This window comes from Myxocyprinus asiaticus, chromosome 39 (assembly GCF_019703515.2).
Source record: "Myxocyprinus asiaticus isolate MX2 ecotype Aquarium Trade chromosome 39, UBuf_Myxa_2, whole genome shotgun sequence".
In the NCBI taxonomy this organism is placed as follows: domain Eukaryota; kingdom Metazoa; phylum Chordata; class Actinopteri; order Cypriniformes; family Catostomidae; genus Myxocyprinus; species Myxocyprinus asiaticus.
In genome coordinates, this window is record NC_059382.1 from 36,971,331 (window position 1) to 36,988,586 (window position 17,256).

At 37.4% G+C, this 17,256-nt stretch overlaps 1 protein-coding gene across 10 annotated transcripts in view; it reads right to left on the reverse strand.

Annotated features, from left to right (window-relative positions):
* atm (ATM serine/threonine kinase) overlaps positions 1 to 17,256 on the reverse strand; it is a 132,700-nt gene that overhangs the window by 113,314 nt on the left and 2,130 nt on the right. For 6 of the 10 annotated variants that reach the window (XR_007895294.1, XR_007895295.1, XM_051678490.1 and 3 more), the window contains exons 5-9: positions 13,477 to 13,641; positions 9,914 to 10,079; positions 9,582 to 9,820; positions 1,026 to 1,195; positions 619 to 791 (exon numbers count right to left, since the gene is read on the reverse strand). Coding sequence is in view for 7 of the 10 variants with exons in the window: in XM_051678490.1 (XP_051534450.1) it covers positions 619 to 791; positions 1,026 to 1,195; positions 9,582 to 9,820; positions 9,914 to 10,079; positions 13,477 to 13,641 (913 nt within the window). In the remaining 3 variants the exon portion in view is untranslated. Of the gene's footprint in view, positions 1 to 618; positions 792 to 1,025; positions 1,196 to 9,581; positions 9,821 to 9,913; positions 10,080 to 10,709; positions 12,362 to 13,476; positions 13,642 to 14,067; positions 14,140 to 17,256 lie in introns of those variants that run through there. The other 4 variants (XM_051678491.1, XM_051678496.1, XM_051678497.1 and 1 more) reach the window with 4 other exon arrangements.

The following is a 17,256-nucleotide window of genomic DNA, read 5'->3' on the forward strand; positions in this document are numbered from 1 at the left end:
TTAGGCTATCACTCAGAAGAGGCTAGCCATCTTGGGATCAAATGTTTGTTTATAGTTATTAATAAACGTATATTTCCCATGAATAAAATAAAAAATATTTGTTTGATTTTTTTCCTTGCAGTCAACAACCCAGTTTCGTGTCAAATTCAGAAATAGAATGAAAGGTTTTACTTGTCTTCCCACCATGCTGTAGAACGAGTCCAAATTAAGTCGATTTTATTGAATGTACTTTTTAATAGGAGCGGATTATGTAATATAGCAGGGTTGCACAGAAAATGTGGGACACAGCTAAACACTACGTAATTAAAATAAGTTAATATTTAAAAATTTATTTAAAAAATGTATTCATAATTCTGACGTTGTATGATTTTAACTTATGGATACAGACGAGAAGGTCAAGTCCTTTGAGGTGGTTTATGTAATAGTTTGCTCTCTAAAGAAAAACATGGGATTTGTGCTTTTATTGTCTTTTTTTAAAATAGTAATAGGACAACAATTTGTACCCTATTCATGAAAATTGAAATAAAACAAACTGTAATACCTAAATGTCCTCACTTAAAACAATGCTGAACGGAAAACCAATCATTTATTTGTGTATTAAACATTAACACACAGTACCAGGGTATCATGTCGAAGTCGCTGTGGTGAGGTTGCAGTTTAGATCGTATCACCTCCCAATTCGTCAGCGGTTGCTCGAGTCGTCTACGCTTGAAGCTCTGTGGACTGTCCCGTTGAGTATCTCGATATAGAGATGATGTCACTTCCTGAACATGCGTGCCTTGACTGAACAACTAGACAAACACAGCACATTCATGAATGCTGTCAGCATTTAGAGATCAACAAATCAAAATTTCATATGAATGTGATATAAACACACCAAGGCAAAGACTTTCAGTAAATAATGACTTCGGTCTGTTCACAAAAAGCTATCCTATGGCTTCAGAATACTTGGAATATCAGGCATGAGTTGTATATACTGTACTACTTTTATGATTGACTGATGACTGAGCAGCAACATGAATCACCTGGTGGCAGACATCTGCCGTCAGCTCAATGAGGTTTTCTTGTACAGCTATATGACGAGAACCTGTGGCATATTTCCCTCTGCTGCCGATCTGACCGATCTCACTGACCAGTGAATCATAGAGGGCGTAGAGTTGACCCTGCCATCTCACCCAGTCCTCCGCATGGGCACCTGAGCCAGCAAAGCATTATGAGAGAAGCAAGAACGCTATTAGAAATGACTAGGGCTGCACAATTAATCAAAATACAATCATGCGCTGCATGCTTCAAAGAGAAGGGGCGGAGCTCTTTTCTGTCACCTACTACACTTACTCCAAACACACGTGGTGCTCACAATGCAGTCAGTGTCCTCAGCAGTCTCAAAGCAGTTTACAATATGTGCGCAATCTAAACAAACTCTATTTAAAGAGGTGATCTGAGTATGCGGAGCGAGTCACGTACAACGCGTACTGTGAACAGAAATTTAAATTGGCTTTAAACCAAATTTGGAATGAGGACCATATTTAAAAACTATTGTCAACTACACAGAAACTCAACACAATAAAGGCTTCTGGATTTAAATGGAAGAAAGAGAACTGGGTTTCTTTTTTCTCCCTTGTAGTTTCTGAACATGAGAGCTGCTGTTTCAAAGTGATTTTGTGTGCTTTTGTTCTTTAAGCCTTAATATTTGAGCAGCAGCAATATGAGATATTAAATGTCATTAACATATTGCAGTTCAAATTGCAATCATAATATTCATCTATATTATAATATCATTATATTGTCAAAAAATTGCAATAGGATTTTCACTACCCCAGACTCAAGCTCTGAGTACCATAGTAATAATCCCAGGTAGTAGTGGAAATCAGTTGAACTCGGTTTTGAAAGCGTATGGCTCAGACTCTCCCTCACCATGTATAATGTATAAGTATTATGTACAGTATATGAAAAAAAATTCTGTTTATTTGTTTTCTGGCCAAATCATGCAGCCCTAGTAATAGCAATATCATTCAATGCCATAAATAATGAGTTTTTAAGCTCTTGAGACATGAGCATGACTGCTGTGTCATTTTCCATTTCCCTTTTGATTTGTAACTAGTAGCACCAAATAAACATGCCAAAAAAAAAAAAAAGAGCAAATAGTTTTCCTAAAAATGTATGTCCACATATGTGGACAGCGGGACAAAGTTATGAAATTTAAATAATACCAAGCTATAGAAAGTCAGATTTTTTTTTTTTTATCAAATTGCTTATGTTTCCAGGAATGTTGGTTATTCATGTTTTTGAGACATTACAGACATTACAGCTGATTTTCTGTAAAGCTGCTTCAGAACAATGTGTATTGGGAAAAACACAAATAAAAAATTATAAAAATAACAATTATTTGACTTCTATGTTACAATGTTTTTTTTCTACTTTGGCAACAAAATCTCAATGGTCTCTCTTTACACTGTCAAACAAACAAGTGATTTTGAAGCATTTTACCAATCAGAAATTAACATACATAATTCTAATTCAAAGTAATGGCCAGCATTGTCCAATCGCTGCCAACCATGTTAAAATAAAATTTTGCATTATAAATTCTGAATCTATGCACTGATTATCATTGTCCCATGTCTGCCAAACATGTTGAGTGGTCCAAACATCATCTGCAACCTGACACTAAACTTTTGGTCAGATTTTAGGAGTGAATGCACTTGGCTGCATAGGAAAGCTATGGGATGCTCCCTTGCTCCCTATTTAGTGAATGACTCACTGACAGCACTGGTCTCAGAAAAGTTCGAAATGCATCTCATTTTCATCCTAACTCCATATAAATAAGCAAAATTTTTCAGCTTTTGGATTAACCCATTGATTCTCTATGTGATAGTGCACAGTAAATATAGGAGTTCTAATGAAAAACTACTGTCATTGTGTTTAGCAGTGTGCCGTTTCACGGTAAATCGCTCAAATGTTTAAAATGGCATATCGGATGAAACTAGAGACTCTAAAATTTTCACTCAAACAGGTTTCAATGTAAAAACTTAATGAGGTTTCTTACCGGATGTAGTATTGTTGCCATTTCTCCCAAAGACAACCTCTGCTGTGATCGGCGCCAAGTTGTTTTGTCACATGACTCCGTAAGTCGAAAGTTTAACCCTTTACTGATAGCCCAGAGTCTTCTAAACTGAGATCAGTCGGTTTAAATTAATTTAAATTATGCATTGCATATAGCGAAGCCAAAACACAATATCCACGCAGAAGGACGCAGGGTCGCACGAGGTTAAAAGAAAAAGTTCATTACCAGTGACAATAAAACCTATACTTTGAATACTATTCCTTAGGGCTGTCAACAAGGCTGAGAAACTAAATAAGAATTTATCACTAAAATATTACCAAAATATAGTAGGGCTGCACGATATATCGAATTTATCGAAATATCGCAAATGTACATATTGCGATATACATATCACAAGGGCTTGCAGTAACGGCATGAGTTTTTTAATACGTTGAACAGTAACGTTCATAGCGACGCACATAGCAGAGAACAGACCTGAAGTACGATTGTCACTTGGTGTGTGCGTGCAGTGTGCACATGAGCAGAGAGAAGACACATTTGATTTCAGTAAATCGTACTGTATCTTTCAATATACTGCTCTGGAAAAAAGACCACTGCAAAATTATAAATAGTAAATCCAGAGAAATTTATAGGTATGTAATTGAACATTTTTGTTTTATTCTATAAAGCACTGACAAAATTTATCCCAAATTCCAAATAAAAATATTGTCATTTAGAGCATTCATTTGCAGAAAATGACAACTGGTCAAAATAAAAAAAAGATGCAGTGATTTCAGACCTCAAATAATGCCAAGTTCATATTCATTTTTAAACAACACAATACTAATGTTTTAACTTGGGAAGAGTTCAGAAATCCATATTTGGTGGAATAACCCTGATTTTCAATCACAGCTTTCATGCGTCTTGGCATGCTCTCTACCAGTCTTTCACATTGCTGTTGGGTGACTTTATGCCACTCCTGGTGCAAAAATTCAAGCAGCTCAGCTTTTTTTGATGGCTTGTGGCCATCCATCTTCCTTCTGATCACATTCCAGAGGTTTTCAATGGGGTTCAGGTCTGGAGATTGTGCTGGCCATGACAGGATCTTGATCTGGTGCTCCTCCATCTACACCTTGATTGACCTGGCTGTGTGGCATGGAGCATTGTCCTGCTGGAAAAACCAATCCTCAGAGTTGGAGAACAGAAGGAAGCAAGTTTTTTTCCAAGATAACCTTGAACGTGGCTAGATTCATGCATCCTTCACAAAGACAAATCTGCGCAGAAGCACTCCCAGATCATCACCGATCCTCCACCAAATTTCACAGTGGGTGCGAGACACTGTGGCTTGAAGGCCTCTCCAGGTCTCCGTCTAACTATTAGACGACCAGGTGGAGGATCGGTGATGATTCGTCTTTGTGAAGCATGCATGAATCAAGCCACGTACAAGGTTATCCTGGAAGAAAACTTGCTTCCTTGTTCTCTGACAATGTTCCCCAACTCTGAGAAATGTTTTTTTTCCAGCAGAACCATGCTCCATGCCACACAGCCAGGTCAATCAAGGTGTGGATGGAGGACCACTGGATCAAGACCCTGTCATGGCCAGCCCAATCTCCAGACCTGGACCCCATTGAAAACCTCTGGAATGTGATAAAGAGGAAGATGGATGGCCACAAGCCATCAAACAAAGCTGAGCTGCTTGAATCTTTGCACCAGGAGTGGCATAAAGTCACCCAACAGCAATGTGAAAGATTGGTAGAGAGCATGCCAAGACGCATGAAAGCTGTGATTGAAAATCAGGGTTATTCCACCAAATATTGATTTCTGAACTCTTCCTAAGTTAAAACATTAGTATTGTTTTGTTTAAAAATGAATATGAACTTGTTTTCTTTGCATTATTCGAGGTCTGAAAACACTGAATCTTTTTATTTTGGCCAGTTGTCAATTTCTGCAAATAAATGCTCTAAAGGAATGTATTTATTTGGAATTTGGGAGAAATGTTGTCAGTAGTTTATAGAATAAAACAAAAAAGTTCATTTTACTCAAACACATACCTATAAATAGTAAATCCAAAGAAACTGATAATTTTTCAGTGGTCTCTTAATTTTTTCCAAAGCTGTACCTTCTGATGTTCATTCATGTTTATTTTTTGTGCCATAACAGAGAGAGTGCACACTGTGCCCTGATGGTTTGAATCTCAATCTGTCACACACAGCATTAAAGAGTATCAAAACTAAATTTGTGCAGACAATAATGAGACCACACACTGGCTTGAAACACAAACTTGGCTTGTTTAATGGCCGCTTTGGATATATCGAAGGATGGGTTTCAATGATTGGATTGTCCCGTGAAATCATTCCTCTTAGGCTTTGTTCACACTACAGAAAAAAAAAAAAGAAACGATTTTTGGGACATAGTCACTCAAATTAATTTACGTTTTTGTAGTCTGAACAGGACAAACACACATTAAATCCTCATCCAATCCACAATCATAGGTAGTTTGGAATCCGATTAAAATCTGATTTTTCTTAATGCTTCTCAGTCTGAATGGTCAGAACGGATTTCATGTGGGTTTTTTCGTCATTTGCTGTGTGCGATGGTCGTTAGATATTGCGACGAAAAAACATACTGCGCTCCGAACTGAAGGCACTTTGAATTGAATACAATAATGATGGCCAAATAATAGGATCATTACAAACAGAATTTTCAATAAAAATGACTTCAAAGGTGAGTTTAGCCTGTTTTATTACACATTACAGCCCTAAAAAACAGGGCCTAGAGATCATTACTTCTGAATGAAACACACTCATATGTCATTTATATGTTACAGGGCACTCAAAGCACTGCAAACCTCTTATAATAATACATACATTGGCTTAACTTATCTAAAGATATGTGCTAACCCATACCGGTTGCAAGAAACCACAACGCGATAAAGTATTGAATGTCACGCGAATACGGGACGCTTGAGCATTTTAAGCGTTTCATCACAGGACGCAGGTCCTTGGCTCACCGTCTGACCTTTTTATGATTTAATCAATGTTCTGTCGAAGTACGTTCCCCTTATGTTTTCCCTTTGTCGAAGTCTGCTCCCTCTATGTTTCCCCTTAGGTTAGTGTTCCTGTAGCGCCGTTAAACATTAAACATAGGGGGAACAGACTTCAACAAAGGGGAAACATAGGGGGAACAGACTTCAACAAAGGGGAAACATAGGGGGAACAGACTTCGACACTAACCTTAAGGGGAAACATAGGGGAAAAGACTTCAACACTAACCTTAAGGGGAAACATAGGGGAACAGATTTCAACACTAACTTTAAGGGGAAACATCGGGTAACAGACTTTGACAGTAACCTTAAGGGGAAACATAGAGGAACAGACTTAAACACTAACCTTATGGGGAAACATAGGGGAAAAGACTTTGACAAAGGGGAAACATAGGGGGAACAGACTTCAACACTAATCTGAACGGGAAACATAGGGGAAAGACTTCAACACTAACCTAAGGGGAAACATAGGGGAACAGACTTCAACAAAGGGGAAACATAGGGGAAACAGACTTTGACAAAGGGGAAACATAGGGGAAGCAGACTTTGACACTAATCTGAACGGGAAACATGGGGAAAGGCTTCAACACTAACCTAAGGGGAAACATAGGGGAAACAGACTTTGACAAAGGGGAAACATAGGGGAACAGACTTCAACACTAACCTTAACGGAAAACATTGGGGGAACAGACTTCGACACTAACCTTAAGGGGAAACATAGGGGAACAGACTTCAACACTAACCTTAAGTGGAAACATTGGGGGAACAGACTTCGACACAAACCTTAAGGGGAAACTTAGGGGGAACAGACTTCGACAAAACAACAGGACACAAAGCCTTCAATACAGGATGTTTCGCTCTCTGCTAAAATACACGACCACAAGATAAAAGGCGTCCCATATGAGATGTTGTAATTTTGGCCAAAATACAGGACGTCCCAGCTAAAACGGGCAGCAACAACAACAGCAGCAAACACTGCATATGCCACCTCTCCCATTTTTAAGCCCTTGTCAATGAAGAATGTTCATATTTGGATTCTGCCTTCATGAAAAGCATAATCAATGGTAAAACATCCAATGATAAAATCTCATGCATGGTGAATATATGCAAGTTTGCTGCTTTAACATGACAATGTGGACGTGATCGCAAAAGCGACTGTACTCTGAACAGAAAAAAATCTGATTTGGCCACATATAACTTGCAGTTTGAACTGTCACTCAAAAAAATTGGATTTGAGGAAAAATCTGATTTTTCCTGCAGTGTGAACAAAGCCTTAGTGCAGCCACAGCATCGACTGAGAACAGCAACGTTAAACCAACGCGAATGTCTACGGCAAGTGCTTCTGGACAACAATCTTCAAAATAAAAGTCCCACATTGAATGAACAAATTATGAAATAAATACGAATATGAATTTCAGTGTAAACATTTAATAATTCATAACACAGACTATTTTAGGATATCCCATAATATGGTGAAATGAACATCATAATCATATGCTTTTTAAAAAGAAAATACAAATATTTAAATAAGAATTTGAATTCCTGCTACATAGCTAATGGTAAAACTGTATAATACACAGTCTAAATGCAATTCAGAACAAACGACAAGTATTTTTGTAATCAGTGGGATAGACAAATTTTTTTATTTTATTTGGGTGGTGGGGGTTATGATGTTCCATGCACTCCGATGACGTCATCATAGGAATATCGTATCACATTTCAAATGTCGCATTTTCCAACAACTTAACGCATGTCGCATTTTTCCTTCATATCGTGCAGGCCTACATTATAGTTTAAATTATACAGTATATAACAGCTACAAGACATCAGTGATTACTCAATTTTAAAATCAATGTTGTCTCCGAAGTCCAACTGAGGGCTCAACGAATACATAAACCAAAAGAAAGAAAGAGACCTGGTTATTAACAAAAAATCATTCCATTTTAAACTAAAGTGCACAAAAAATAAAGAAATAAAAATATTCTCAAATCTGAAGTAAAAATTAAATCTAGAAAATAATGCTTCACTAGACAGCTTTATGCTAACTATGTTAACGCATTCAAGCTGTATGTATGGTAGTAATATTCCTAGGTAGTAGCTGTATTTGGTTGAACTTGGTTTTGAAGCTGCAATTGCATCTCAGACTCTCCCTCGTAACAGCATGTATCTGAGCCCAGGGCTGCAATTATAGGGGTGGTTTAAACAGGACACATTATGGAGCAAAACAGAATGGAACAGAACACGGGATTTTACTAAATTAACTCCTTTTAACTTAACACAACATTTTAAAACACAATGCTTATTTGCAAGGCACTGGTAAGAGAGCATAACGCAATGGTTTAAGACCCCCACATAAGGGGCCGTTCACACTGATCTGCGCTTTTTTTTTCAATAGTCCTTCTATGTATACACACGCTAAATGGACGTCTTTGACCACTTGGCTGCGTTTCGCTGTTTCAGCATCTAGGGCAGGAGTGCTGCTTTTTAGATGTCGTGTCTAGTTAAAAAGAACTTCAACCTTTAAAAACACATCTCGAGATGCATGTATACTGTTAAATGCATTGCGCTGCATCTAGCGATTGGCCTGTAGTCATTGTCAGCACTTGCCACACATTTAAAATTCAATGCGCAATTTCAGCATTCAAATATTCATTTTTATCTTAAATTCGATGAATACTCGCACTTCAAATTTTAATTTGACAGCCTTACTATTTCATGCTGTCTTCTTGTCAGCAATAATCTTTAGAAGCTAACATAATTTTATGCAAGACGTAGAGCCAGTAGAGCATTTTATGTAGCAGATTATGACTTTCTAGAATGCTAAATTAGAAATGAAACTACATGAAAGAACAGACAAGGTTCCAGACATTGTCATATCTTGCTAATTTTTATATTTAATAGCATTTCCTTCATTAAACATTCTGGTCAAAGACCTTCTTTGAGCCTCGGCATTATAACAAAGCATATCAACTGGCATAATTAAACTATAGATTGGCCAATCAGATATTTTTCTGATAAAAATGATGTACTTTATCGAAACACACACAAAAGAATTTTTTTTTGCACCACTAGCCTCACCAAATGAAATAGCAAAAATGGTTTTCCTGTTTTACAAACAAATAGCCCCCCCCCCCCCGCCATTGGTCGAGCTGGTCTGGATGCTTAAACAGAGCAATGTTCTGAAAGCACCCAAGAGATTTTGGGAAGTCAACCTACAAATGGCTTAATTATGTTTTTTTTTTTTTTTTTTTTTTTTTGCACATTAAACAAGGAAAATATATATAATTTTTGTAACATAGAAAAATCACATCTCTTTTAAACAAATACTGTATTTGCAAGCTACTCTTTCCGTTCTTTCCATTACACTGACCTACGCTCCCGTGCGCGACCACTCAGTGTGCCAGGGGTGTGTGTTTGTTTGTTTGTTTGTTTAAATAGCTAATTAAAAGTTATGTATGGAATTACGTAGCGAACGGCAAACTGTTGTTGTATCAGTACCTGTCTCCAGAGTCTTTGCTCCTCTGGGGTGATGCACACACAGCTGCAGGTTGAAAAACTTGACCAGCTCTTCTTTCAGCACTGAACTCGGTCTCATCTGAGTGTAAACATATAGCAGAGAGGGCAGAATCTCCTCACCCAAACCACACACCCGTTTCCTGCAGGACAGCAGCACTGAATGCAGAAACACATTCACTGCAGACACCAGATTCTCCAAAATCATCAGCTGTCTTTCTGCCCTGAGGAAGAACATCACAATTCAAGTCAAATCTATGCTTTAGTGCTAAAGAATAATGTGCATCACATTAAAAAAAAACAGACATGTGACAAACCTGGAGTTGCTCAGAGCCTTTAAGAAGAAGTTAAAGAGAGTGTGGGACAAGCCGTCCGTTTGAAGACAACAGCCCCGAACAACCGTGTAAATGATGCGACTCACTTGGACCCTGTTGATGGACTTGAAGCCCTTAATGAACAGCCCACAGTACAAATCCAACAAACCTGCTCCAAAAACACACAGAGAGAGAGAGAGAGAGGTGTGTGTGTGTGTGGTTGTTCATTTGACAATAAGGGTTAGTCTCGTCAATAAAGTTAGTGAAGAAAATTGATTTTGCTAACAATAACGAAGACAAGACGAAAAAGATGAATCATGGTGTTAATTAATCGGTTTTAACCCTTTTTTACTGTTTGTTAAAGACTGACCCCTTTACTGTTCGGGGTCAAGTTTGCCCCCAAACTGTAATCATACATTGAACTGATTTTATAAAAAGAAAATTAATGTTAATAAATTCATTATATTAAACTCTTGCATTTATCTGGAATTTGATGGTATTTAGACTTTATTTGAATTTTGTATATATATATATATATATATATATATATATATATATATATATATATATATATATATATGATGGGCCTTGTCTGTAACCCAATGTTACAGACAAAAATTTGTTTCGAGATGTATTTCACAAGATATGAATTTGGAAATATACTAAGAGTTTATCAAAAAATAATTATTTGTAAAGTTTTAGCTTTTTTTTTTTATTATTATTTGTTTTGAAGTGTCAGTTCTTGCAATAATGCTACATTATGCTTACAGTAAAACCTGAGGTATTATGAGACAAAGCATTTTGTTAACTATTATTTATTTCAGACAACAAACAAACATTTAATTTTTCAATACAGTAAATGAACAAAAATGTCAATTAAACAAACATCAATAAACAGAAATGAACAGCAAAGAACAGTGATAATATAATTTGTGTGCAAACACAAGACTTCGCAATGGCAAACTTGCACATTTTTTTGCAAACATCAAAATTCAAATCAGTGATATGAACAGCAATAATGTGGGATCAGACTCTGACTTTGATCTGTAGGTGCATGTGTGTGTGTTGGCGTGTGCTGTATTGTGGCTGACTTTTTTTGACAAAATAAAAAAAAAATGCTTTGCATTATAGTCTCACAAATTCATTTATTTGTGTGTGTGTGTGTGTTTTGAGTCTCACCCCATCATTACTGTGTGGGTGTGTTCCACATTGTGGTTGATTGATTTTATTTGATAAATTAAAAAAATGCTCTGTATTATAATCTCACCCATTCATTTCCTATGGGGGTTCCTAAAGACTCTTTTTTTAGACATTATTTGTAATTTTTTATAACATATGTTGTTTTGTTTTTTTCTAATAAAATTAGATGTTAATCTAGTCGGAGTAAAATGGACTATATATTATGAAAAAGTCAAGATTAAATATTGATTAAATTTAAACTATATTTTTGTCAAAAGACAAAAATGATGATTTAAAACAAATCAGTGAAAATTAACACTATTTGACAATGTGAAGTTAAAGATAAGTTTTGTTGTAATAAGCAAGGACTTAAACCGAAAATGAACATAATTTTTTGCAGAACATAAACAAAAATGGGAACGAAATGAAAACATTATTTTTAAATGTTGGTATCTGGTTAATAACGGTTAATTTTGTTCCGATTTTTTTTTCTTGTTATCAAAGACCAGAGGGCTCTGGAAACCAGGGCGGACCAAGTAACCAGGGCGAAGCTGGCAGTGGATCCGGTGACCAGACGAAGAGGACCTGGGTAGTGCTCTGGAAACCAGGGCAGACCAGGCGACCAGGGCGAACTGGCCAGACGTGGCAGACATGGGCTGTTCAGCGTGACCTGTCGAAGAGGACCTGGGTAGTGGAGTGTGGTCTGGCAAGACAGACGTAGGCTGTGGAGCAGAGGCTAATGAGGCACAGGGTGGAGCCGTTGGAGGTGGAGACCCAGGGGGCAGAGCCGCCGGAGGCGAGGCCCAGGGGTCAAAGCGGCTTGGCATGGTGGGTCAGATGTGGCGAATTGCCATGGCGGATCAGACGTTGGGACTTGCCATGGCGGATCAGACGTTGGGACTTGCCATGACTTGGATGGTGGCGAGGTCAGGGCGGCTGAGGGCTTAGATGTGACGGTTACTGTAGGAGTGCTATGTTCCTCATCAGCCACTCCCTAAAGTGAAGGCTGAGCCACTCAGTCGACGAGCATAGTCAATATACTCAGCCAGAGGCCAATGAATTCTGCTCCCAAGCATCAGGGAATAAAGAGGCTTGTTTAATCCTATACATAAAAAATCTTTGAGGGCGATGTCTTTGAATTCAACCATATGACAAAGCTCACAAAAGTCCTGAACATTGTCCTCAATGGGACGCCTCCCTTGGCGTAGACGTATGAGGTGAACTGCTGGGTTCATGTTGAACGGTCAGGTATTCTGTATCGTTAGAGGCAGGCTGAAGACAGGACGAGACGAAAACGATGATGAAGTGAAGAACCAAAGTGCAGTTTATTTATAAGTTGTTGAAATCAAAAATGTGAAGCAAAACAAACACTAGACTAAACTTGACTACAATGTGAATAAACTATGAAATGAAACCATGAATGAGAACATGAAAGGAGAGCTATGATTAAGAACATGAACAATAACAAGACCATGAACAAGAGCTACAGAGCGTTACACAACCACAATACCTGACAAAGGACAAGAGAACATAAGGACTATAAATCCACAGACTAGGGAGAACATCATAAGACAACCAATGAAAATACAGAACTGATAACAAGTTGACAAGACTAATAAACAAGACGAGACTAATGAAACACATGTTAAACAAGATCACATGACACAACCGGGTAAATCACATGACAGACAGGAACTAGGAAACATGGCAACTAAACTATCAAAATAAAAGACATGAAAACATGAAAGTGAACAAAAACACATAAACACGTGACAACCACCCTTAGTAAAGAGTACTGTATTTTAAAAAGACCATTTTTAAGCAATCTTTTATTTCGTTCTAACCGGTTACCATTTGGAAAGGAGGCTGCGGAATGCTGGAACCGGTGTGAAAAAATGCTGTTTCTGCTCGAAACGAAGCGAAATGAAAAACATTTTGTTTTTAGTCCCTGGTAATAAGTGGTATTTAATTTATTTCTTTTTTTTTTGTGTGTGTGTGTGTGTTTGCTTGTTTAGTATTTCTATTTACTTTATAGTTAGGACCAATTATTGAATTATCTCTGCACCACATTAAAGATTTTGTGCAAAATGTACAGGTACTAAAAGAACCAAAATTGTTAAGAGAAAGCTGAACCAGAAGCATAATAATAAATAAATAAATCCCTATTTATGAGTATTCCACTAAATTTCTCAATTTGTGTTGAACGGATGAAAAAAGTAATTTGAGTTTGAAATGACATGAGGGTGAGTAAATGATGATAGAATATTCATGTTTGAGAGAACTACTCCATTAACAGGGATATTAATTTAGAGCAAAGTGGAGAGGATGAAAAAAAAAAAAGCAAAAATTATATACAACTGAGCATCTTTCAGTGGTGATGCACTCACTGTGCCACTGCTGCTGGCTCATCTCACACCAGTATTTGCGCACAGACAGGATGTTCTTCAGGAGAATACTGCTGTAGTCTTCACCGTACGCCGCACAGCTGAACGGATTCTGCAAGACCTCCACCATGTGAGACATCAACTCGGCACACTTTAACTTTTCACCTCCTAAAGAACACATAAGTCTTTCTTAATGCATATTTCTAATGCATTAATTGCACTGATGTATTCAATATGCTAGTTAAAGGATTTTTTGTTTTGTTTTCAAAAATTTAAATTCTGTCATTATTCACATTATATAATGTCATTTTGTTCCAAACACACATGCTTTTATTTTGTTACGCAGTTTAAATTTCAGTCTGCTTCTCACATAAAGCTATAGTATGGCTTCAGAAGACTTGGAATATAGTGCTCGAGTCATATGGACTACGTTTGTGGTGCTTAAGTGGGGGTTCCTGCTAGGCCTGTCACGATAATTACGTTATCGACTTATCGTACAATATATGGACATGACCTCAATCATTTTTGCTGACCTCGATATTGCCCATTGTGTTTACATGCGTGTTTGTTTACATAAGAATCAATGTCACCAACATTTTAGCCAGTCGCGCTGCTGCTGTCCACTCGTCTGCTCTCTGTGTCGGAGGCGGGGTTCATGCAGCTCCTCTACACACACACACACAGAGAGAACAGCGACGGGTGAAGATAACGCGTTACTCAAGGCTAATAGGTGTTTTAATAGGCGTTTTTCCAAACGATTGCATAATTCCAGCCAAACATTTGGAAGAATAAGTCCAAATGGACTTGGTATCAAAGCCACATTCCACAGCTCCGGGAACATTTTGGCTTTAAGCCGAATGAGAGATGAGAGTATGTTGACTTTGTTTAAAAACACTGGCAACGAAAAGTGGCAATACAACTAACCTAAAAGCATATCTAAATCATAACCATCCCATCCTGTTCTACTTGTTACTTATATCTAACTTATAGCTAATACGTTGTTACTTTGCACTTTTTGTTAACAAAGGTCCTAACCATTGAGAAACTGGATTGGCAGTATACTGCCTGTTAAGGAATGAATGACTTTCTATACCCCTGTGCTACATGTTTCATATTTAGTGCAATTTATGTTAATGGGGCCCGAGGGTCTATTTTATTTATTTTGGTTGTGTGGTTTTATTTTATTTATGTTTTATTTATTTTGGATATTTAATTATTTTTGACATTCCAATTCCAGTGTCTGAATATTCTTAAGAATTAAAAGTTCATTGCTCTTTGAAAGGGTGTACTTGCATTATTATGCTATTATATTATAATTACATCAGTGGCATAAAATGGTCTTAAAATGACAATAATATCGTTTATCGCAATTATTTCTGGGGAAATATATCGTCCAACAAAAGTAGTTATCGTGACAGGCCTAGTTTCTGCAGCCATGGTCATAGTGAACTGTTGTTGTATGGCAAGAGCTCAGTGAAGATCCTTTAAATACTACTTCTGTTCCAATATGAAAATCATACATGTCTGAAACGACATGATGGATTGGAAATAATAACAGTGCTCATTTCTGAGTGGACTGTTACTCTACAGGTCTCAAAAATAAGGATTCCTCACTGGATGAACAGTGTACAAATATTTCGGGTTTCTGATGTATTGAACATTGTTGTTGTCTATTCTGCTGATTTAAATGTTACTATGGTCATATTATCTAGCTGGCTGATATGACGTTTTGTCGAACATGTGAGAATGACTTGGAAGCTTAAAACAAATCATTAGTAATGTTAACGTATGTCATTGTTTTGATCAAAAGTGTGTGTATGAATTCATAGCTTTCATGGAGTTACAGTTGAAGTCAGAAGTTTACATACACTTAGGTTGAAGTCATTAAAACTCATTTTTTAACCACTCCACAGATTTAATATTAGCAAACTATAGTTTTGGCAAGTCGTTTAGGGCATCTACTTTGTGCATGACACAAGTAATTTTTCCAACAATTGTTTACAAACAGATTGTTTCACTTTTAATTGACAATATCACAATTCCAGTGGGTCAGAAGTTTACATACACTAAGTTAACTGTGCTTTTAAGCAGCTTCGAAAATTCTAGAAAATGATGTCAAGCCTTTAGACAATTAGCCAATTAGCTTCTGATAGGAGGTGCACCTGTGGATGTATTTTAAGGCTTACCTACAAACTCAGTGCCTCTTTGCTTGACATCATGGGAAAATCAATTAGAAAAACAAATTTGGACCGCCACAAGTTTGGTTCATCCTTGGGAGCAATTAACAAATGCTTGGAGGTACCACGTTCATCTGTACAAACAATAGTACGCAAGTACAAACACCATGGGACCACACAGCTATCATACCGCTCAGGAAGGACACGCATTCTGTCTCCTAGAGATGAACGTAATTTGGTGTGAAAAGTGCAAATCAATCCCAGAACAGCAAAGAACCTTTTGAAGATGCTGGAGGAAACAGGTAGTCGAGTATCTATATCCACAGTAAAACGAGTCCTATATCGACATAACCCGAAAGGCTGCTTAGCAAGGAAGAAGCCACTGCTCCAAAATCGCCATAAAAAAGCCAGACTACAGTTTACAAGTGCACATGGGGACAAAGATCTTACTTTTTGGAGAAATGTCCTCTGGTCTGATAAAACAAAAACTGAACTGTTTGGCTATAATGACCAACATTATGTTTGGAAGAAAAAGGGCGAGGCTTGCAAGCCGAAGAACACCATCCCAACCGCGAAGCATGGGGGTGGCAGCATCATGATGTGGGGGTGCTTTGCTGCAGGAGGGACTGGTGCACTTTATAAAATAGATGGTATCATGAGGAAGGAAAATTATGTGGATGTTGAAGCAACATCTCAAGACATCAGCCAGGAAGTTAAAGCTTGGTCGCAATGGGTCTTCCAAATGACAATGACCCAAAGCATACTTCCAAAGTTTTGGCAAAATGGCTTAAGGACAATGCTCTGACCTCAATCTGATAGAAAATTTGTGGGCAGAACTGAAAAAGCATGTGAGAGCAAGGAGTCCTACAAACCTGACTCAGTTACACCAGTTCTGTTTGGAGGAATGGGCCAAAATTCCAGCAACTTATTGTGAGAAGTTAGTGGAAGGCTACCCAAAACGTTCTGACCCAAGTACTAACAATTTAAGGGCAATGCTACCAAATACTAACAAAGTGTTTGTAAACTTGGGACCACTGGGAATGTGATGAAAGAAATGAAAGCAGAAATAAATAATTCTCTCTACTATTATTCTGACATTTCACATTCTTAAAATAAAGTAGTGATCCTAACTGACCTAAGACAGGGAATGTTTTCTACAATTAAATGTCAGGAATTGTGAAAAACTGAGTTTAAATGTATTTGGCTAAGGTGTATGTAAACTTCTGACTTCAACTGTACATTATAGTAATAATATAGCTATTATTAAGTTGGCTTGAAAAAGTTTTCCAAAATCCCTAAACCAAGACCAAAATAATCATCTGTAACTCCTCCTAGAGTTTTCTAGCTATATCTATTAAACTTGGCACAGACCTTCAGACTGTTCTGACTTAGTGTGCTATATCTTTTGTAACTGCAGACGATCAAAAACCGGAAAAATCCCATAGACTTACATTGACAGAATGTTCAAATAGGCCAAGGTAAGGTCAGAGACTATTTAGAAGACAGGCCACTTCTATTATAATGAACGGGAGAAACTGGAAACCCCATCAGTCAATGGTTGTAGAAAAGTCCCGCCTTACAGGTAAAAAAGCCAATCAAATTTTAG